Source organism: Zea mays, chromosome 1 (assembly GCF_902167145.1).
Source record: "Zea mays cultivar B73 chromosome 1, Zm-B73-REFERENCE-NAM-5.0, whole genome shotgun sequence".
In the NCBI taxonomy this organism is placed as follows: Eukaryota; Viridiplantae; Streptophyta; class Magnoliopsida; order Poales; family Poaceae; genus Zea; species Zea mays.
Window position 1 is genome coordinate 14,863,175 of NC_050096.1, and position 23,826 is coordinate 14,887,000.

Here is a 23,826-nt window from a genome sequence, read left to right on the forward strand (position 1 = left end):
CTTTCCATTTGCAACTTTTCTTAGTACATAGTGAGCATTGAATGCAAATAGTGTTGAGTGCTTTGGCAAGGGAGTTGGTGGTGTGGCTTTGCAGTTGTGGGCAAAATGTCATTTCCCACACTCATAGCACTTGATTGGCTTAGGAATTTGTTTTGCATTGGATTGATTTGTTGCTTTCTTTTGCACAAAAGAATTGCATCCACTACCACTCTTATTATTTTTCATGACAGTGTTCATTAGGAGCTCATTTTGAAGGTATTGGCCTTTGTTGAACTTTTGCACACTAGTGGCAAGAAGTTCTTTCCCAAACTTGAGTTTTTTGGTTTCATCTCTGAGCCTTTCATTATCCGCTACCAACTCATTGTTAACATCATTGCTTTCTATGGCAATTTTTCCTTTAGTGGTTGCATCAGTCAAGTACTTCTTCAATTTTTGGTTCTCTAGTGTCATGACTTCAACTTTTCAATCAATTCATCATGGAGACTAGACTGATCAACATTGCTCAGATCATCACATGAGGTTGCTACATCAAGCTTAACAACAGGGTTAATAGCCTCATGTGTGTCACAAGATAAAAACTCATTTGTAATAAGAAGATTATCATAATCAATTTTAATTTTTGTGTAATCTTCCTTTATTTTACAAGCCTATCTTTTAGCCCCCTATATGCTTCACTTATTTTTTCAAATTTTTCTTTAGCATCTTTAAGGGAGGTCTTGAGCTCATTTTGGTGGATGAAATAGTTTTTTTCTTCCTTCATTTCTTCACTAGCTTTAACAACTATGTCATACTTAGCAATTAAAAATTCATTTTCATCTTTTAGCTTGTCACATATAGCTTTGGACTTTCAAATGATTTGAGTATACTTTTTAAGCAAGTCTGCTAAATCATCTTAAGTAGGAGAAGCATATTCTTCATCACTGTCAGTATCACAAATCTTCAACAATGACATTTTCATTTTGTACCTTTTGTTCATCTTTAGCCATGAGGTATAGGTGTGAAGTAGATGAAGGTGATGATGGTGGTGAAGAGAAATCCCCGGCGATGGTGGCGACCTTTTCATTGTCTTCTTCTTCACTTGAATAAGAGCCACTTGAGGATTCAATGTCGGTGAGCCAATCACCCACAATATATGTTTTTCCATTCTTCTTTTTTTGAAACCTCTTGTGTTTGCCTTCTTTCTTCTTGAAGAACCTTTTTTATTTCTTCTCATCATAACTTTCATCATCTTTCTTGCCCTTGAATTTGTTTTTCTTAAGCTTATTGCATTGATGAGCAAGCTGGCCAAGTTCTCCACAATTGTAGCAATCCATCTCAGAGACGGGCTTTCTCTTGCTAGAGAAAAATTTCTTCTTTCTTGAATCAAATTTGATGCCTTTCCGATTGAGTTTCTTCAACATCTTTGTTGTCTTCCTCACCATCAATGCAATGTTTGTATTAAGATCGTCATCACTTGAGGATTCTTCCTCAACTTGGATTTTGGTCTTGCATTTCTTTTCTTGACTAGCTTTGAGAGCCAAATATCTCTTCTTGGAGGAAGACCCATCCTTGTCATTGATGTGCATATACATTCATGAGCATTGATCTTTCCTAATATTTGAGTTGGTGTAGTGATGGAAAGATCCATTTGGTGTAGCACGGTGATAATGTGTCCATACTTCTCAATTGGCAAGACAGTGAGAATTTTTCTCACAACATTCGGTTGTGAAATTTGAGTGAGTCCCAAACCATTGACTTCCTCTACAAGAATATTAAGTCGTGAGTACATATCATTTGCATTCTTATTGGCAAGCATTTAAAAAGAATTTAATTTTTTCATGGCAATATGATATATTTCCTCACGTTCACTTTTGGTTCCTTCATGTAGAGCACAAATATCTAACCACAAATCATGAGCATTTTTGTGATTTCTAACTCTATTGAATACATCCTTGCAAAGACCCCTAAAAAGAGTGTTTTTGGCCTTTGCACTCTATTTTTCATAGTTATACTCATCACCGATAAGATTTGTGGTATCGCTAGGTTTGGGGAACGCTCGGGTGGCGGCTTTATAGACTCCAATGTCTATAGCATCTAAATAAGCTTCCGTACAGATTTTATAATAAGGAAAATCATCACCATAAGAAAACCGGAGGATGTCCATTCCCGCCGGACATCGCTATTCTAGAGGTTAAGCTAAACTAGGAGCAACAAGGCTCCGGTACCAATTGAAAGGATCATGATACCCAAGAGGGGGGTGAATTTGGTTTTTTCTAAAATTCCAACAAAAGTTAAACCCTAAGCACGAGCCCAACTTCACCCAAACTACTAGCAATAAGTAAATACTACTAGATAGACAACAACCCTAAGTCATCACTACAAATACTAATTAAGAAATTGCATAAATTAAAATGCTCAAAGTAAATGCAGAATGTAAAGTAAGGGCAAGAAGACTCCTCCAATTTTTTCTCGAGGTATCGAAGAGTCGGCACTCTTCCCTAGTCCTCGTTGGAGCACCCGCGCAAGGGTATCGCTCCCCCTTGGTCCTCGCAAGAACCAAGTGCTCTCTATGAGATGGTCCTTTGCCTTTCCAGCACGGTGGATCCCTCACGAGTGCGTACAATCTTGAGTCAGGTCACCAACAAGTCCTCCGGGGTGATCACCGAACTCAAATCGCCACCAAGCCGTCTAAGTGATGCCGATCACCAAGAGTAACAAGCGATAGACTTACACTTGACCAAGAGAAGTCTAATGCATATGGTGTGTGCTCTAGGTGGCTCTTATTCGCACTAATGAGGTCTTAACATGGGATTATGATTTTTCTAATCACCTCACCATGCTTTGTGGGCTTGCAATGCACTAGTAATGAATACAAGTGTGTGTGGGCAGCAAGGCACTAAATGTGGCTGGTAGAGGGGGTATAAATACCACACCAACCAAAACTAGCTGTTACTATGGCTTCTACGCATGGGCGCACTGGACAATCCGGTGCGCCACCAGTGCGCAGCAATGGCTAGTTGTGACAGCTAGCCGTTGCTCTGACGGCGCACCAGACAGTGAACAGTGACTGTCCGGTGTGCACCAGACGGTCCGGTGCGCGGCTAAAAATCAGTTTCATGAATTGCTTGCTCTTGGGTTTTTTTGGGAGCAGAGGGTTGGTCCCGGGGCGTCCAGGGCCCACTGTCAGAGGGCACACCGGACAGTCCGGTGCACACCGGACAGTCTGGTGCCCCTAAGACATCAACCCTAGTTTCTTTTCCTTAGTTTTTTCTAACCCAATTTCATTCTAACTCGTGAGTGTGTTATAGAGTGACACCTAGCACAAGTTGTGAGTGTGAACATGCACCAATACTATACTAGAAATCTCTTGGTCAAACTACTCATCCACAACCCCTCTTTATAGTACGGCTAAAATAAAACTAGAAGACATAACTCTATACCAAGTGTCCACAACTCCTTCAACACTTGGAATATGAATACCTTCATCTTTTGATTCGCCTTTTTAGTCGCCGCTTCAAGTTCTCATCTGAGGGATTGTTTTCACTGTTGCAGCGCAACCTCCTGTAATGCGACCTAACTTATCATTTGCTCTGCAAAACACACGTTAGTCACATATAATCTTATGTTGTCATTAATCACTAAAACCAACCAGGGGCCTATAGATGCTTTCAATTAGATTATTTAGGATTGAAACTTAGGCTTTCAAGTAGAGATAGCAACACTTAGATAAAACCTAGTTTGCACATTCTAGATTGTTTATTTGCATAGGTTTTGCTCTATCGATTTAATTGTGGCCTAGTTTAGAGATAGTTTTTAGAAGTCCTAATTCACCCCCTCTTAGGCGTCACCGGCGATGACTCGAGGGGATCAAGGGTTGACGGTGGCAACAGCGGCACGAGTGAGGGAGAGAGGGCGACGAGGATGTGGGGGACGTGGAGGCTGGGGGTCATGGGGGAGGGGGAGGGATGATCCAAATAATATTGTCCATTGGATTTGAGTGAGTAATTGAGAGGAGGTTATCCAGCGATCTGAATTGTTGGTTTTGATGATGCGTTAAGTATGAGTGCAATTTGTTTTGTGGGTTTAGTGGATATTATGTGTGAGATGATTTGTTTGGGTGGGTTTTTCAAAGTTTAAACCGATGTATTATATAGTGATATAGATATATATAATTAAATAATATCACTACAAATAGCAAGGAAAAGACGTATAATTATTTAGAAGCACACCACATATATTTTTTAAAGCACACAATGCATAATGCAATATGAGTTCACGTTCTTTAAAAATGAGGATGCATAGATGACCTAGGTTCATTGGACTTGTCGGCGTTTCGGACCCGCGAGGACCGTCAACCGACCAGTGAATTTGTCACTGTGTGTCCCTGCAAAGATGGGTTGATGCAAGATGGAACACAAGAGGGGAAATGAGGCTTATGTTATCTTGCACCGGGGTGCTCGTAGTAGGGGTTACAAGCGTTGCGAGAGAGCGAGAGCGAGAGCGAGAGAGAGAGAGAGGGGTTGGCCTTGAGGTGAGCTATCTGAGTTTGCCTCCACCGCGTCTCTCCTACTCTGCCTGCCTCTCTTCGCTCGCCCCGTCCCTGCCTCCCCCCTTAGGAGGGCCCTGGGCATCCCCTTTTATAGATACAAGGAGATGGCCCAGTTGTACAATGGGGGTGTAGCTTTGTGCTAACGTGGCTGGCGGAGAAGTGCCTTGAGCCCTGTACATGTGCTAACGTGGCCGTCGGAGAAGTGCCTTGAGCCCTATAGAAGCATAGCTGGCGGTGCGGTATGGATCCTGCTGACGTTTCCTTGCTTCCGTAAGGAGCTGAGAGCCATCGACGTCATGGTCGCACGCGGGGAGCCATCATTACCTGCTATCGGAGTAGTTTGATGTGACTCCGGTCTTGTTCCTTCGTAGCAAGAGGTGGCTAGCTAGTGGTAGGGTAATGATGTATCCCCTATAGCATAGTCGGTCCGAGGCTAGGGTCGGGCAAGGCGGAGACTTCTCCTAAGGCCGAGGCTGAGGTCGGGCGAGGTTGTGACTCCTCCCGAGGCCGAGGCTAAGGCCGAGGCCCAGGGTTAGGCGAGGCGGAGACGTTCTTCCGAGGCCGAGGCTGAGGCTGAGGCTTGGGGTCGGGCGAGGCGGAGCTCCTTGTTGCGCCCGAGGCTGAACTCGGGGGAGATCGTGACTTACTGTTGTCAGTCTTACCCTGGTGGTTGGCACAGTAGTCGGAACGGGGTGAATAGCGATGTTTTCCTGTCAGAACGGTCAGTAAAGGGGCGATGTGACTGCGGTCACTTCGACCTTGCCAACTGAGGCGCTCGTGTCAGGATAAGGTGTCAGGCGATACCCGCATTAAATGCGCATGCGATACGGTCGGTTGGTAAGGCGATTTGGCCGAGGTTGCTGCACGACAAAGTTTGCCCAAGCTGGGCCTCGGGCGAGCCGAGGGTGCGCCCATTGCCTGAGGAGGCCCTCGGGCAAGGCATGAATCTGTCCGGGACTACTGTCCTTGCCTGAGGCTGGGCTCGGGTGAGGTCGCGTCCCTTGGTAGACGAGGCCTTGACTTGAACCGCACTTTATCAGTCGTGTATGGTTTGTTCTAAAGATGTTTTCCAGCCAGGTTAAGGAGCATTGGGGGTACCCCTAATTACGGTACCCGATAGTAGCCCCCGAGCCTCGAAGGGAGTGTAGGTACTCGCTTGGAGGTTCTGCTGGATTTTTTGCAAGGGGACCGACCCTTCTTGGTCATATTTTGTTCCAATGGGTGCGCGCAAGCGCACCCGTCGGGTGTAGCCCCCGAGGCCTTGGAGGAGTGGTTTGACTCCTCTGAGGTCTTAATTCTTTTTGTGATGCCTCGGTCAGCCTTGTTGTTCCCTCATGCGGCCTGGCCGTAGCTCGGGTGCACGGTCAGGCTCCGAGTTTTTAAGCTGGTTTGTTGACGTGGTCAACAGTTTGGCCGTAGCCTAGTGCGAGAGCAGCCCCCGAGCCTCTGCACGGAGTGAGAGGACGATCAAGGACCGTCTCGACTTTATTGTACGCCCCTTCGTCGCCTCTCCGCAAGGAGGAAGGGGGGAAAGTGCCATGTTACCCTCGGAGGGCACCGAACATGGTGTTTCCAGTGAGTTTCTAGCGGGTAATATGAGTGGATGCCCGAGCCCCGTTCGATAAGGGTCGGCTAGTGGCCCAGAGGCGCGCTCCAAAAGTACCTGCGGGTGATTTGCTAGACCCGGACCCATTCGATAGGGTCCGAGGGCTTGGTGCCTCCCTCCGGTGGGATTCCATTACAAATCATTCCCGCGGGTCTCGGAAATGTCCTAGGGTACCTCGGGAGCGTAGCTCGAGCCTCGGCCATGTAACGGACGTACCCAGGGTCATCCCTGACTCTGCATGCTCTGGGGCGGCTGTCGAACCCTTCCAAGGGGTCAGCCTTCGAACCCCTGATTAGTAAAGGGCTCGGAGCCCGAGTGCTCTGGGGCGGTTGCCGAACCCCGGAGGGCGCAACCTTTGAACCCCTGATCAGTAGGAGAGCTCGGTGCCTGTTTCCTTCGCTGAGAAGGATCCTTTTTCGAAATATCCCCTTTCCCGATCCCTATGGCAAGAGAGAGAGAGGAAAAGAAAAAGGATATGAATTTAAATAATGTGGAGCACCTTTTTTGACGCGGTCATCATGACGGAGGTGAAACGGCGCCCGCTTCGCCTGCCGGAGGTGTCGCTTGCCCTGCCAAGGAGTTAATGCGACGGGACGGGCGATTCGCGGGGCGTCTATTGCACGTGCGCGAGTCGTTCGAGGAACAAAAAGACCGTTTCACCTTCGAGTTTGAATTTCGTGGTGGGTTCGGGCGAAGTTTTGGGTGGATCTCGCCCGGGCCTTTATATACCCAGAAGAGGGGCCGGCGGTGGTTCTATACCCTGCCATTTGCGCTTGCCTTCTGCTTTGGTTTCTGCAACCTAAGAGAATAGCCAGAGAAGAGAAAACCGCGCACCTCATCCCCTCCGCCTTCACCACCTCCGTTCGGCAATGGCTGACAAGGTGACCGTCGTTCCGCTGCGTGACCCGTGGCCTTTCTCCACCATTGCTGTGGAGGATCTGGAGGCCCTTGTTGCCGATGGTTTGCTCCATCCTCTCTCTGGCGAGCCGCAACCTGAGTGGATGGCCCCCGGGAGCGAGGCCGACCCGACTCCGCCGCCGGGGTACGTGGGCAGTTTCATCCCCTTCCATGAGCGGGGTTTGGAGTGCCAGCAAGCCGCTTCATGCGGGCGCTCCTGCACTACTATGGGGTGGAGCTGCATAACTTCAACCCCAACTCCATTGCGCAAGCGGCCATCTTCGCGGCGGTTTGCGAGGGTTTTTTGGGGATTGACCCTCACTCGGACCTGTGGACCCATCTCTTCTCTGCGGAGTTCTTCGCCACGACGACGGACGCGAAGAAGGTCCGTATGGCGGTGCGGGCCGGTGGCTGCACCCTCCTGCTGAGGCCGGCGCGTGCGCAGCAGTACATCCCTGCCTCCCTTTTGTCTTCGAACAAGGGGTGGCAGAACTGGTGGTTTTATCTCCAGAACGACGGCGGGATGCTTCCACCGTTTTCTCAACGAGTGGTGACCGCCGCCGGCAATAACTGGCGCTGGGGGGCCACGCGCGAGAACCAGGAGAAGCTCCAGCCAATTCTACAGGCCTTGCAGAAGTTACGAGATGGGGGCCTTACCGCTGCGGGGGTCGTCGCCGCTATCCATCGTCGGAGGGTGCTCTCTTTGGCAGAGCGGCGGCTGCGACTTGCGGAGATGAAGCCAGGGGTCGATTTGGAGGGCTCGCAGATGTCCTCGACCTCCCTCTCCGCCGACGACCTCCTCAAGCGGGTAGCAGGTACGGTAGGGAGGCTGGATGCCGGCGCCCTTAGCCAGCCCGCGATGCGTCCCGACCGTGGGTATGCGTCCCTGGTAAGTGTCTGATCCTCCTTCTGTTTTGCGCCGAGTTCTCTACGCCTTTGATTCTTACTGTTGGGATTTTTGTTCGTCCCCAGGGGTTGAGGATTTTTAAACCCGCCCGGCCACCGGTCCCGGAGGACGCGGCGGACCGAGCCGTGCGTAGGCTCACCGCAGAAAAGGAAAAGGAGAAGAAGACGCGGAAAAGGCCTGAGCTCGTGAGAGGATGCGAGCTTGGGAAGCCTTGGAGAAACGTCGTCGGAGGCAGGCGAGGGACGGGCTCCCGTTGGAGTTGTCGTCGGAGACACCTGACGACGATGATGACGATGATGATGATGATGATGACGACAAAGACGACGACATGGCGGCCCGACTTGGCCTCAGCCCGGACTCGAGGCTGGGCCAGGGGTCGCCGAGCCAGCCTCCAAGTAGGCTGGCACCATCAGTGCCTGGGGCCGGGGCACCAAGGTCCCAGTCCGAGGAGCAGAGGCAGGCCAAGGGGGTACTTGACCCCTCGGCTGAGATAATTGGGGTGGCTCCGGGGAGTCAGGCTGATCCGCCTGTCCCCCAAGAATAAGTGCCTGTGCCAGCTGTACAGGAGGTTGGTCCCCCGGCCGTTGTGATGACGCCCGGGAGGGCCGCCCGCCCCTTCGGTGCCTCGGGCGCCTGAGGCGGAAGCGGCACCGAAGCCGGCAGCGGGGCAACCCTTGGCAGCGCCTACGGAGACCGGGGCCCGAGGGGCCTCCCCGCAGGCACGATTGGCCTTGCCCCGGAGCGGGTAAGTATCTGAGGATACCTCTGTTTTGGTTTTTCCACTGTGTGTCTTGAACTTGCCGTCTCTCTCTTTCAGCAAGCGAAGGCAGGGCTTGGCCGGTCTGGCCCCCACGAAGGCCCTTAAGACGAAGCCGACTTTGGCGGCCGGTGCTGCGGCGCGCCATGCCGGTTGGGTGGCCTCCGCACAAGGCGCCTTCCGACGGGGGCCCAGGCGGCACGAGTTGCCATGGGGCAAGCCTCCCCAGCTGACCCCCCTGTTGGAGCGGCCATCATGCCGGGGGAGGCTGCTGACGCGGCCGCGGCCTCGAGCCCGGCTGACTTGTTGCCGGCGCCGGCATTGACTCCTACCGGGGCCATCGCTGATTCACCCGCGGAGCCGCCCGTCGCCGCCGACGTCAGTATGGTTGAGGCACCGCCGCCCGTGGTCACCCCCGTCCTCCCCATTCTAGGCCATGAGGAGAGGGCGGCCCTCGTTGCTGAGGTTGGTGATCGGAGGCCTGCCACCTCAGCCGAGGGGAGGCCCAGTACGTCGACTGCGGCGGCACCCGATGCATCGGCTGCAGGGGGACCCGATGCCTTGGTCGAGGGGCGCGCAGAACCGTGGCTCGTCTTGGGGAGCAGTGGCCTTATCCCCGCGCAGCTCAACCCCAATGAGTGGTGTGGGCAGCCGCTCCTGTTTTGGAGCCGCGCCACCTCGGACCCGAAACCCCTCCTCTCCCTCAACGATGAGCTGGAGGAGAGGTCTCAGGATAATTTCCGTGAGTATACCGAGGCGGCAATGAGGTCGCTTCGGTCGACCATGGATATCCTTTCCAGGGACGTTCCCAGGGTTTTCCAGGTAAGGATTTAGATGTACACCTTGCGTGACCAGGGCATTCTTTGTAATATGTTGTTTTCCTTCCTTAGAAACTTGCGGACGTGAGCACCGGCAAGTCGCTGTTCATCCGCCGCGAGAGCGACGTCTGGGATACGCTGCGGTCCCAGCGGGCCGCGCTTACCGAGGCCAATGAGCGCCTCGCCCAACGGAGCGCCGAGGTGGCGGACCTTCGGCTGCTCTACGATGAGCTGAAGTCAGAGGCAGCGGCGGCGCGGACAGAGGCGGCGTCGGCACGAGCAGAGGCTTCGTCGGCCCAGGAGCAGGTGGCTTCCCAGGCCGAGGAGATGCAGCAGCGGCAGCTAGAGCTTGGCCAGGTCACCAGCGAGCGGGAGCAATCCCGGAGCCAAGCTGCCGAGGCCGTGAGCTAGGCTGAGGCCCTTAAGGGTCAGCTGACTGAGGCTACGGAGCGGCTAGCCGAGGCGTCCGCTCGGGCCGGGACCCTTGCGGAGAGCCTGGCCGAGGCCGTCGGGACTGCTCAGTCCGCCCAAGCTGTGGCCGCACAGCAGCGTGCCCTGGCCGAAGGTCTGTTTTGTCCGCATCGTGATTTTGTTTTTGTCTTCATTATTCTCCTTGTGTTTGAAGAATTTTGTTCGGCTGTCTGCAGGGTTCGAGACGGCTCTTAGCGAGTCCGTCAAGAACTGCAAGGCGCTTGCCCAAGCGGCTGAGCAGAAGGAGGCCGACCGCGCGGCCATGTCCGAGGCTATCTCGGCCTTTTGCCAGGCCTTCGGCCTCGACAGCGTCCCCTCGGGTAGCTCCCCCAGAGTCACTTGCGGGCCTTGGGCGGCCATGTGCGCAGCAGACTCCATGGGGCGCTGCACCACGGCGTTAGGCGAGCCTTCGCCGTGCTCGCTTCCCACTACGACGTGGATCTGGAGCGGTTCAGTGAGGGGTACTGCTTACCCGATGAAGAGGAGGCTGCCTTAGCCGAGGTCCAGAGGCTTGACGCGGCTGTCGAGGGCCCAAGCGCGGCGCTGGCTTCCTCCTTTGAGTTGGAGGTCCTTCCGCCCGTGTCGCCGTCTGAGGCCGGGCCAGATCCTGCCGAGGGTGGGAACGACGTCGAGGGTGCTGCTCCTCCCCCTGTCGATGTCTGAGCCTGTAGGAACAACTTGTTTTAAGTATACATATGTTTTTTGCGGCCGCTGAGGCCTAAACATTTTTATTGTTGGATTATAAAGCTGTGTTTTCTTTCCTCTCGTTTCATGCGTTAGGACTTGTTCTTCGGTAGCAGAATCCCTTGTCCGAGCGTGAGTTACTTTTCGTGGAAGGTGATGAGTGAGGTATCCGTATCCCGGAGGCGTAGGAGTCCCTCGGCTCGGTCGGCCTTGCCGTTTAAGTGTTCCCTCGTCGTTTTTAGGATTCCGCTAACGATATAGTCGAAAAGCACGAAAGTCATTTTGGTAGAAAAGTTTTCGAGCGTTAGGACTTGTTCGGTAGCAGAATCGCTTATCCAAGCGTGAGCTACCTTTCGCGGAAGGTGATGAGTGAGGTATCCGTATCCCGGAGGCGTAGGAGTCCCTCGGCTCGGTCGGCCTTGCCGTTCAAGGTCTCTCTCGCTCGTCATTAGGATTCTGTTATCGACGCAGTCGAAAGGCGTGAAAGTCATTTCAGAAAACTTTTCCGAGGAAAAATTTAACACAGAGGGGGTTCCCCCCTTCTAGCCCCCGAGGGAGGGTCGGGCTTTGCCGAGGCAAGGCTGATCCTTCCTTGATGGTTAGACTTTATTTATGCATGTAAAGAAAACGAGATACATGAACGACTTGAAACATTTTAAGGATAAAAGCGACGTAGCTGTTCGATGTTCCAAGCGTTGCTGTAGACCTCGCCTTGATCGTTGGACAGCTTGTATGTCCCGGGCTTCAAAATCTTGGCGATGATGAACGACCCTTCCTAGGGAGGAGTGAGCTTGTGGCGCCCTCAGGCGTCTTGTCGCAGCCGAAGTACCAAGTCTCCCACTTGGAAGTCTCGGGGCCGACCCCTTCGGGCGTGGTAGCGTCGCAGAGACTGCTGATACCGCGCCGAGTGTAGTAAGGCCACGTCCCGAGCCTCTTCCAGCTGGTCCAATGAATCCTCTCGGCTGGTCTAGTTTCTTTGGTCATCGTAAGCCTTTGTCCTCGGGGAACCGTATTCCAAGTCCGTGGGTAAGATGGCCTCGACCCCATAGACTAGGAAAAACGGCGAGAATCCCGTGGCCCGGCTTGGCGTTGTCCTCAGACTCCAAACCACCAAGGGTAGTTCTTTTATCCACCGCTTGCCAAACTTGTTGAGGTCGTTGTAGATCCTCAGTTTTAGTCCCTCCAAAATCATACCGTTGGCGCGCTCCACCTGCCCATTTGTCATTGGGTGAGCTACGGCGGCCCAGTCCACACGGATGTGGGGGTCCTCGCAGAAGTCCAGGAACTTTTTCCCAGTGAACTGCGTGCCATTGTCGGTGATGATGGAGTTTGGGACCCCAAAGCGATGGATGATATTTGTGAAGAATGCCACCGCCTGCTCGGACCCGATGCTGGTTAAGGGTCGGACCTCGATCCACTTGGAGAACTTGTCGATGGCGACCAGCAGGTGCGTGAAGCCCCCGGGTGCCTTCTGTAAGGGACCAATGAGGTCCAAACCCCATACGATAAACGACCAAGTGATAGGTATTGTCTGCAGGGCTTGAGCGGGCAGGTGCGTCTGTCTCACGTAGAATTGACACCCTTGGCAGGAGCGTACAATCCTAGTGGCGTCGGCCACCGCGGTCGGTCAGTAGAAACCTTGTCGGAAAGCATTTCCCATGAGGGCTTGAGGTGCCGCATGGTGACCGCAAGCCCCCGAGTGTATTTCTTGTAATAGCTCTTGTCCTTGGGCGACAGATATGCATCGTTGGAGAATTCCTGAGGGGCTGCGGTGGTACAACTCCTTTTCATCACCCAGTAAAACGAACGACTTGGCGCTGAGCCAGTCGCCGAGCTTCGAGGGGTAGCTCTCCTCGGAGGAGATATTCCAGGTACGAGGTCTGCCAGTTCAGGTTTGGCGTAACCCCATTATGCTCTCCCTCGACGCGAAGGGCCTCACCCTCGGCGGCCAAGGGTACCTCGGGCTGGACCGAGGTCTCCTCGGGTTCGGGCGTGTCGTCGATTTTGACCGATGGTTGATATATGTCCCTGGAGAAGACGTTTGGGGGAACCGTCGTTCGTCCCGAGGCTATTTTAGCCAGCTCATCCGCAGTCTCATTGTACCGTCGAGCAACATGGTTGAGTTCCAGCCAGTGGAACTTATCTTCTAGGCACCGAACTTTGTCGCAGTAGGCCTCCATTTTTCGATCGCGGCAGTGGGAGTTCTTCATGACTTGGTCAATAACAAGCTGTGAGTCGCCTCGAGCGTCGAGGCGCCGAACCCCTAGCTCGGCGGCGATGCGCAACCCATTAACCAGAGCCTCGTACTCGGCCACGTTGTTTGACGCCGGAAAATGGAGGCGCAATACGTAGCGCACATGTTTCCCGAGGGGTGAAATGAAGAGCAAGCCAGCACCCGCTCCGGATTTCATAAGCAACCCATCAAAGTACATGGTCCAAAGTTCGGCCTGGATTGGAGCTGTCGGCAATTGGGTGTCGACCCATTCAGCCAGGAAGTCAGCCAGGACTTGAGATTTTATGGCCTTCCGAGGGGCGAATGAAAGTGTTTCGCCCATGAGCTCCACTGCCCATTTTGCTATCCTACCCAAGGCCTCTCGGCACTGGATGATCTCTCCCAGGGGGAAGGATGACACCACAGTCACCGGATGAGACTCGAAGTAGTGTCACAACATTCGCCGTGTCAGAATTACTGCGTACAATAGCTTCTGGATTTGTGGGTAGCGGATCTTGGTCTCGGATAGCACCTCGCTGATGAAGTAGACCGACCTCTGGATGAGCAGTGCATGCCCTTCTTCTCGTCTCTCGACTACGATCGCGGTGCTGACCACCTGAGTGGTTGCGGCTACGTAAATCAAGAGGGCTTCTCCCGCAGCGGGGGGCACCAAGATGGGCGCATTAGTAAGGAGTGCCTTTAAGTTTCCGAGGGCTTCTTCAGCCTCGGGGGTCCAAGTGAAGCGCTCGGCCTTTCTTAAGAGGCGGTACAAGGGCAATCCTTTCTCGCCGAGGCACGAGATGAAGCGGCTCAGAGCCACAAGGCATCCCATGACCCTTTGTACTCCCTTTAAATCTTTGATTAGTCCCATGTTGGTGATGGCTGCGATTTTCTCCGGGTTGGCCTCGATGCCTCGTTCGGAGACGATGAACCCTAGGAGCATGCCTTGGGGGACTCCGAAGACACACTTCTCGGGATTGAGTTTTATGCCCTTCGCTCGCAGGCACCTAAAAGTTACTTCAAGGTTGGAGAGGAGGTCGGAGGCTTTCCTTGTCTTGACAACGATGTCATCGACGTAAGCCTCGACCGTTCTGCCGATGTGCTCTCCGAACACGTGGTTCATGCACCTTTGGTAGGTTGCACCTGCATTCCTCAAGCCAAATGGCATAGTAGTATAACAATACATGCCAAAAGGTGTGATAAAAGAAGTCGCGAGCTGGTCGGACTCTTTCATCTTGATTTGGTGATAACCTGAATAGGCGTCTAGGAATGACAGGGTTTCACACCCAGCAGTGGAGTCCACAATTTGATCGATGCGAGGCAGATGGTAGGGGACCTTCGGACATGCTTTATTTAGACCAGTGTAGTCTACGCATATCCTCCATTTCCCACCTTTTTTCTTTACAAGCACAGGGTTAGCTAACCATTCTGGATGGAATACCTCTTTGATGAACCCTGCAGCCATTAGCTTGTGGACCTCCTCGCCTATGGCCCTGCACTTTTCTTCATCAAAGCGGCGCAGGGGCTGCTTAACGGGTCGGGCACCGGCTCGGATGTCCAGCGAGTGCTCGGCGACATCCCTCGGTATGCCGGGCATGTTCGAGGGACTCCACGCAAAAATTTTGGTGTTTGCGCGGAGAAAGTCGACGAGCACTGCTTCCTATTTGGGGTCGAGCTCGGAGCCGATCCTGACTTTCTTGCCGGCGTCGTTGCTGGGGTCGAGGGCAACAGACTTGACTGCCTCGGCTGGTTCGAAGTTGCCGGCGTGGCGCTTCGCATCGGGCGCCTCTTTGGAGAGGCAATCTAGGTCAGCGATGAGGGCCTCAGACTCGGCGATGGCCTCAGCGTACTCCATGCATTCCACGTCGCACTCGTAAGCGTGGCGGTACGTGGATCCGACGGTGATGATTCCATTGGGGCTTGGCATCTTGAGCTTGAGGTACGTGTAGTTGGGGACGGCCATGAACTTGGCGTAGCACGGTCTTCACAACACCGCGTGATAGGTCCCTCAGAACCCGACCACCTCGAAAGTGAGGGTTTCCTTTCGGAAGTTGGAGGGAGTTCCGAAGCAGACGGGCAAATCAAGTTGCCCAAGGGGCTGGATCCCGTGAAAAGGTGCTGCACCGGCCCGGATCGCAGACAGATCTATCCCCAAGAGCCCTAGGGTCTCGGTGTAGATGATGTTGAGGCTACTGCCTCCGTCCATGAGGACCTTGGTGAGCCTAGCATTGCCGATGATGGGGTCGACGACGAGCGGGTACCTTCCTGGGCTCGGTACGCAGTCGAGGTGGTCGTCTTGGTCGAAGGTGATGGGCTTGTCGGACCAGTCTAGGTAGACCGGCGCCGCTACCTTCACTGAGCAGACCTCTCAGCGCTCCTGCTTGCGGTGCCGAGCCAAGGCGTTCGCCACCTGTCCGCCGTAGATCATGAAGCAGTTGTGGACCTTCGGGAACTCCTCTCCTTTGTCGCCTCCCTTCTTGTTGTTGCCTTGGTCTTTGCCACCTTCTGCTGAGGGTCCAGCCTTGTTGAAGTAACGCCGGAGCATGTCGCACTCCTCAAGGGTGTGCTTGACGGGACCCCTGTGATAGGGGCACGACTCCTTGTGCATCTTATCGAACATGTTGGCCCCTCCGGGAGGTTTCCGAGGGTTCCTGTGCTCGGTAGCAGCGACGAGATCCGCGTCAACGACGTCGCGTTTTGCTTGCGCCTTCTTCCTGGCCTTCTTCTTCGTGCCACGCGGGGCGGATGCCTCGGGGGTGTCTTCCTTCTGTCTTCCCTGAGGCTGCTTGTCCTTCTGGAAGATGGCTTCGACCGCCTCCTGACTAGAGGCGAACTTGGTGGCAATGTCCATCAATTTTCTCGCCTTGGTGGGAGTCTTGCGTCCCAGTTTGCTCACCAGGTCTCGGCACATGGTGCCGGCGAGGAATGCCCCGATGACGTCCGAGTCGGTAATGTTGGGCAACTCGGTGCGTTGCTTTGAAAACCATCGGATGTACTCTCGCAGGGACTCCCCTGGCTACTGGCGGCAGCTTAGGAGATCCCATGAGTTCCCAGGGCGCACGTATGTACCTTGGAAATTTCCAGCGAAAGCCTTGACCAGGTCGTCCCAGTCGGAGATCTGCGCAGGAGGCGGATACTCCAGCCAGGCCCGGGCAGCGTCGGAGAGGAAGAGGGGGAGGTTGCGGATGATGAGGTTGTCATCGTCCGTCCCTCCCAACTGGCATGCCAACTGGTAATCCGCGAGCCACAACTCCGACCTTGTCTCCCCTGAGTACTTGGTGATGGTAGTCGGGGCTCGGAACCGGGCTGGGAACGGCGCCCGTCGTATGGCCCGGCTGAAGACTCACGGACCTGGTGGTTCGGGCGAGGGGCTCCGATCCTCCTCACTGCTGTAGCGTCCTCCACGTCTGGGGTGGTAGCCTTGGCGCACCCTTTCCTCGAGGCGGGCTCGACGGCCGCGGCGGTGTTGCTCGTCACCGAGGCGATCCGGGGCTGCGGGCGTCTCGTCCTGTGTGCGCTCGGTGCGGACCGAGGCCTCCCGCATGCGTCGGGAGAACGTTGCGCGATGCTCCGAGGGGCACCCTCGCCTTCGGGAGGCAGAGCTTTCGGCTCGTCAGACTGCGGCATCTTCCAGGAGATCCTTGAGTTCGCCCTGGATACGCCGCCCCTTGGTGGTGGATGGCTCCGGCATTGTTCGAAGTAGCATCACCGCTACAGCTAGGTTCTGGTCGGCCCCGCTGAAGGCCGGGGGCAGCCCCGCCCTGGCATCATCAATGATACGGCGTTGGACGTCCCGGGCCTGATGACGCGCTCCTCCGGCGAGTGCCCGGACTGCCCATTCCTGCTCGATATCTTGTCGGAGCTGCACAAGCCGCCCTGCTTCTTCGCCGAGCTTGGCCTGCGTCTCGCGGAGTTGCTCGAGCTGTGTGTCCTAACCCCCCGCAGGGACTGGGACCATAGCTAGCTCCCGCGGGATCTCAACGCGAGACGCAGGCACAGGGGCGTTGTCATCTTCCAGCATGCCGAGGTGGTTGTCTTCACCGTGATCCCCCTTTTGGTCGATGGATGGTGGTGAAGTCGTGTCGGGGACGGAATGCACCGTTATCTCAGGTACGAGAGTAACGCCCAACAAGTCCTCCGTGAGGGTGCTGGCGTCATCAGTCCGCTTGGGGTTGGCACGTTGCGGGGAAGCAACACCTGTTGTTGTATCAGGTGCGAGGACAACACCCGACATGTCCCCCGCAGGGGTGCCGGCGTCGTCGACTCGCTCTGGTCCGACAGCCGATGAGGTGCCGCCTCCTGCATGGCCACGGTTGCCCCGTCTCCTCCTCCTCCGGCGAGGAGGGTGGCGGGGCAAACCCTGGTGTTCCTCTTCCGCCATGGGGGGAAGTCGTCGTCGAGTTCGCCGCCGCCGGGCGAGCTGACGACCGTCGTTGTTGTCATGCTGCAAGGGGAGGAGTACCATGTTGTAGATGCCGTCGCGGGACATGAACTCGAGACTCCCGAAGCGGAGCACCGTCCTGGGCTAAAGAGGCTGCTGAAGGCTACCCATCTGGAACTCAACGGGAAAGTGTTCGTCAACACGCAGCAGGCCCCTACCTGGCGCGCCAACTATCAGCGTTTCGGACCCACGAGGACCGTCAACAGACCAGTGAATTTGTCATTGCGTGTCCCTGCTCAGATGGGTTGATGCAAGATGGAACACAAGAGAGGAAATGAGGCTTATGTTATCTTGCACCGGGGTGCTCATAGTAGGGGTTACAAGCGTTGCGAGAGAGCGAGAGAGAGAGAGAGAGGGTTTGGCCTTGAGGTGAGCTGTCTGAGTTTGCCTCCACTGTGTCTCTCCTACTCTGCCTGCCTCTCTTCGCTCGCCTCGTCCCTGCCTCCCCCCCTTAGGAAGGCCCTGGCATCCCCTTTTATAGATACAAGGAGATGGCCTAGCTGAACAATGGGGGTGTAGCTTTGCGCTAACGTGGCTGGCGGAGAAGTGCCTTGAGCCCTGTACATGTGCTAACGTGGCTGTCGGAGAAGTGCCTTGAGCCCTGTAGAAGCATAGCTAGTGGTGCGGTATGGATCCTGCTGACGTTTCCTTGCTTCCGTAAGGAGCTGAGAGCCATCGACGTCATGGTCGCACGCGGGGAGCCATCATTACCTGCTATTGGAGTAGTTTGATGTGACTCTGGTCTTGTTCCTTCGTAGCAAGGGGTGGCTAGCTAGTGGTAGGGTAATGATGTATCCCCTGTAGCGTAGTCGGTCCGAGGCCGGGGTCGGGCGAGGTGGAGACTTCTCCTGAGGCCGAGGCTGAGGTCGGGCGAGGTTGTGACTCCTCCTGAGGTCGAGGCTGAGGCTGAGGCCCAGGGTCAGGCGAGGCAGAGACCTTCTTCCGAGGCTGAGGCAGCTGCTCTGGACCGCGTCCAAGCGGTGGCTGCGCCGGAGCTTGCCGTACACAGCGGCGCATGCGGCCATGTAGGACTGCTTCCAGAGGTCGAACTGGCAATCGCCAAGCTTCTTCTCGTCGTCGATGAGCGACGCCAACGCGAGCGTCTCGTGCTAGTGGTGTTTGTTCGGGTTTTCCAAGTAAGAAATATGGATTCATCTTTGTCATTGGTTTATGAAAATGACTTAAGTCAGATCTATGGAAAAATATTATGGAGAATAAATGTCACACATGCAAAAAAAGGAATTTAAGTTGAAAACATTATTCAAACAAAAGAAATTGCATGCAAGGCTCTTCTTTAAATACTACTCCCTCAATCCAAAAATATAATTTAATAATCTCAGTGATATTTATCTACTACTACACATTGTGCAAGGGTAGCATGTGGGCTTCGGGAGAGATGTAGTATATGTTTTACTAGAATAGATGTAGACATAAACACACGTGTGGTGTAGTGGTAGCTACGAGCACATTTGCTTCAGAGGTCGCGGGTTCGAATCCTCTTGGGATTGTTTGTGTTTTTTAATTTAATTTTAGCTAGGCGTGGGATGTACGTGGGAATGGGAATGAGAATGAGCTTTGTGGGGAGGGGGGAATGAGAAAGAAAACATGAAATGGTGACCGAACATGAGAATAGACTGTGTGGGAGGGAGAATCGGAAAGGCACAACAAGGAATGGTGAGAATGGACTGTGCGGGGAGGGGGAATTGGTGAGAATGGACTGTGCAGGGAGGGGGAATCGGAAAGGCAGAACAGGGAATGAGAATGACAGAACACGGAATGGCAGCCTACCCCTTACTGTCTTAATAAGTAGTAGAGATAAGAAATAAGTCGAATATCTACAAAATTATATAATATCTATCTTTATTTTTTGTAGGTTGGTTAATTTGGCACAATCGCGAGCTGGAAGGAGTCCACTCGGCTCGACTCGTTGCACCATCGAGTTCAAAAACCTGATTCAACTCGGCTGGCTAGTCACTTCAAGCCGAGTCGCTCTAAACTCGAGTCGGATCACGAGCCTCGAGCCTATTTTCTAGACCTACATGACCCTGGGCACTCGTACGTATGACTGCCATCCTCGACGACAAAGAGATGGCTAGGCCTTATTTGGATTCCCGTACTAAATTTTAGTCCCGGTCACATCAGATGTTTGAATGCTAGTTAGAATACAAAACTAATTACACAGATCGGAATTAAACGATAAGATGAACCTACTAAACATAATTAATTCATAATTCGTTCATGTGATGTTATAATAAACATTTACTAATCATAGATTAGTTAGATATAATAAATTTATCTCGCCGTTTAATCTTTAAATATACAATTAGTTTCATAATTATACAATATTTAATAGTCATAATAGACATTTAAACATCGGATATGACATGAGCTAACCTTTAAGTTCTGTTTGCTTCAACTTCTGGCCACCCGAAGCTGGTGCGGATTGCCAAACACCTAACATTTCAGCCCGGTTTTGTGAGATTGTCACTATGTAGATCCTAAACCCTATAAAATCATTCGCTTCCACGTAATCTCTATAATACTTAGATTATTCTCTTTTAAGGGTCTGTTTGGTTTGAGGGACTAAAAATTAGTTCCTCCATTTTAGTCTCTTTTAGTTGCTAAATTGCCAAACGGTGGGACTAAAATTGGAACTAAATTGTTTGTCTCTAGTCTCTCAAGGGGTAACTAAAAGAGACTAAACCATATAAATTCCATCTTTTGCCCCTCCTTAATTTTAGTTGCACTAATGGCGTGAGAATGCTAAGGGGTATTTTAGTCCTCTTATGATTTATTTAATGTGTTTTGAATAGTTTTAGTCTTTAGAATCAAACAGGGTATGGACTAAATTTTAGTCTCCTAACTAAATCTTAGTCCTTAGACTAAAGGAAACAACTAGGGCCTAAGTCTGAGCCGGTCATAAAAAAGCTAAAACCCTTAGGGTATTTTAGTACTTTAATGATTTATTCAATGTGTTTGGTTGCGAGGTAGCCAGGACAGAGACGTCCCCTGACGTCCTCTCTTGTCCCTCCAATTTTAAGAGATAACTGAGGATAATACTGGAATAGTCCTGTCTCAACCTTTAACTCTGAACCAAACAACCTTATTTAAGGGATCGTCTCATCCCATCCGTCCCGTAGTTACAACAAACGTCATTTTTTTGCATTTTAGCTTTTTTGGGTTTTTTTGTACAACTATGCCCTTTGCAGTTTCATTTCAAAAAATGGTCCACAACCTTGTTGTCATCATCATTGTCACTGAGGTAACGTACAGCGACGCCAGTACCATTGGCACAAACTTTTCCTACATGGCAGGTGATGTGGCAAGTCTCAGGGGTCGGCGCCATAGATCTTGGCGCCGACCCCTCTTGACGGCGAGGTCCGGCGCTGTCCAACCCTTGGGACTCGCCACATCGCCTGCCACGTAGGAAAAGTTGGTGTCACTATGCGTTACCTCGGCGCCAATGATGATGGCGCCGAGATTAGAGTCATTTTTTGAAATAAAACTGCAAAGGGCATAATTGTGAAAAAAACAAAAAGAGTTAAAATGCAAAAAAAAAAAAAAGTTGGCAACAAACGCAGGCTAAACAGCCGTAATTCCGTAAAGTATCCGCGCGCACTCTACGGCAAAGAGATGGCGCGGAGCCAGCTTCAGCTGCCGTCCGTCTCACCGTCACCGGCTGATCTAGTTGCCTGCTCAGGCCAGTGCTCCACGAAGCGCGATCTCCGGCTCCTCCATGCCGTTCTCCTCCGTCGCCGCCACATACTTCCGAAGGTCCATGCCTTGGCGGTGCTCGCCAAGCTCCTCCGCTTCGCCGCGGTGTCTCCCGCTGGCGACATCCGCCACGCCTCCGTGCTCCTCTCTCTCCACCTCCCTTTCATCTCTGCCGCCACTTCCCACCTTGCCTTTTTCTACAACACCCTCATTCGCGGCCTCGCTGTCTCCTCATCGCCCAGCGCTGGCATCGAGCTCTTCACTGCGATGCGCCGCGCGGGCGCCACTCCCGACGCCTTCACCTTCACCTTCGTCCTCAAGTCTTGCTCCCGCTGCCATTCGCCTGGTCGGTTACCTTCTGACCTCCACGCGCAGGCGTTCAAGCATGGTTGCCTCGGCGCGGGTAGCGAGCACGGCCATGTCCACAATGCTTTGCTGCACGCATACGCGTCTCGGTCCGCAGTAGACGACGCCAGCAGGGTGTTCGACGAAATGCCCGTCCGGGATGTGGTCTCCTTCTCGGGGCTACTTACGGCGCACCTAAAAAACAATCATCTGGACTCCGTGCGCATGGTGTTCGACCAGATGCCACACCGTGACGTTGTTTCCTGGACTGCCATGATCTCTGCCTATGCCAGGGCTTGGCGCCCACAGGAGGCCCTGGCATTGTTTGATGCAATGACAGTGCAGCCAGATGAGGTGACCATGGTGAGTGTTGTTTCGGCATGCACTGCACTTGGGGACCTTGAGACTGGTGAGCGTCTGCGGCAATATGTTGATTCCAATGGCTTTGGGTGGATGGTTTCACTCCGCAATGCGCTTATGGACATGTATGCTAAGTGTGGTTGCCTAACTGAAGCACGTGTTTTGTTTGATGGGATGGCGATAAGGAGCTTGGCATCTTGGAATACACTTATCTCAGCATATGCATCACATGGTGATGTGGAAAACACACTTGCTTTGTTTCATATGATGCTGGCCGATGACAATTATGTGAAGCCAGATGGGGTGACGCTGCTTGCAGTGCTCACGGTGTATGCACACAAGGGCTGTGTTGAGGAGGGGCGCACTGTGTTCGATGCAATTGAAAGAGGAGATTATGGCAAAGTGGAAGTGACCATTGAGCACTATGGGTGCATGGTAGACTTGCTTAGTCGGGCAGGGCAACTTGATGAAGCGTACAAGATGATAGAGCAAATGTCGATTCCAAACAATGATGTGGTCTGGGGCGTTTTACTTGGTGCATGCCGTATGCATGGCAATATTGACATGGCCGAGAAGGCAGTCCAGAAACTAAGGATCCTAAACCCACATGAGGGTGGTTACTACATTTTGCTCATAGATATGTACACAGCCGCTGGCCGAACAGCAGAAGCCATGGAGATTAGACGGACCATGAATGAGACTGGGGCCAATAAAACTACAGGCTGGAGCTGTTCAACCACCGCCTGTCTTCCTTAACAGTAACTTTTTTAGGCCTATAAGTTTTTGCTTAACACCAGAGGTTCGATACATGTGTATCTGCTTTCATAGTGATGTTGCGATGATTACATTGAATGAATAATGTGGGAAACCCTAACACTATCTTAGTGATGGGTGTTGTATTAATAGACTTGAGTTAATCGGGTCTGACCTATTACGCACGGGTAAGAGATTAATTACACAAGGAGAACCCCAAACTTTAAACAGGACTAGTCATATGTTCGTGCATTGCTACGATTTTTATATATAACATAGAATAACTTTTGTTTTAATAAAGCACAAAATATATGTTTTCTATTGATTAGGTGGGTGTGAATGTGAAGAGAACAATCAAGGTTCAAACACTCACTTATACATAATTTCACCTTATTTTTTTACATAAACTCTCCTATTATATTAGTAGAGAAGAGATTATAGGAATGCGGGTTGATTCTAAATAAAATGTAGGGTTTTTTTGAAAAATATTGACACGGGACGACCATTGAAACTGGTGCTTTAATATAGTAGAGATTGTAAGACTCCCCGCAGTCGCAACTCTTTCTTGTACAGATGTTGAGACTGGATCGAAAGTCTAAAAATACACACGATGGCAATCCCTTAGTGAAGATGTCGGCGAACTGCAGCGTGGTGGGGACGCTGAGAACCCGAACGTCACCGACAGCGATACAAGTGAAGTACATGTCGATCTCCACGTGTTTTGTGCGCTGATGCTGCACGGGGTTGGTGGAGAGGTAGACCATGCTGACGTTGTCGCAGTATACGAGGGTGACATGCTGAAGGGGGCTATGGAGCTTGTGGAGGAGCTGGCGCATCCAGGAGGTCTCTGGCATGCCGTTGGCCATGACGCGGTACTCACCTTCTGCGCTGGAGCGGGAGACGACAGGCTGCCGCTTGGCGACCCAGAAGACGAGGTTGGCGCCCAGGAACATGACATAACCGAATGTGGACCAACGCGTGTCGGGGCAGCCAACCCAGTTAGCTTCGGTGTAGACGACAAGCTCTGACGTCGGGGATGGCCAGAGTAGGAGTCCATAGTCGAGGGAGCCATGGAGGTAGCACAGGATCCGCTTTTAGGGTTTAGGGTTTAGGGAGACGAGGTTGGCGCCCAGGAACACGGCATAACCGGATGTGGACCGGCGCGTGTCGGGGCAGCCAACCCAGTCAGCGTCGGTGTAGACGACGAACTGTAACGTCGGGGATGGTCGGAGTAGGAGTCCATAGTCGAGGGAGCTGCAGAGGTAGCGCAGGATCCGCTTAAGGGCGGTGAGGTGGGGCTACCACGGGGTATGCATATGCCGGCACACCTACT

The 23,826-nt window shown here is 52.7% G+C and overlaps 1 protein-coding gene across 1 annotated transcript; it reads left to right on the plus strand.

The window, feature by feature from the left end:
• The first annotated feature begins 20,925 nt into the window (after nt 1-20,925).
• On the plus strand, nt 20,926-22,665 carry LOC103631771 (pentatricopeptide repeat-containing protein At5g15300). Its single transcript, XM_008653239.2, has one exon. It carries the CDS (start codon nt 20,955-20,957, stop codon nt 22,494-22,496), a length of 1,542 nt encoding a protein of 513 aa, XP_008651461.2. The 5' UTR covers nt 20,926-20,954; the 3' UTR covers nt 22,497-22,665.
• Nucleotides 22,666-23,826: the final 1,161 nt, after the last annotated feature.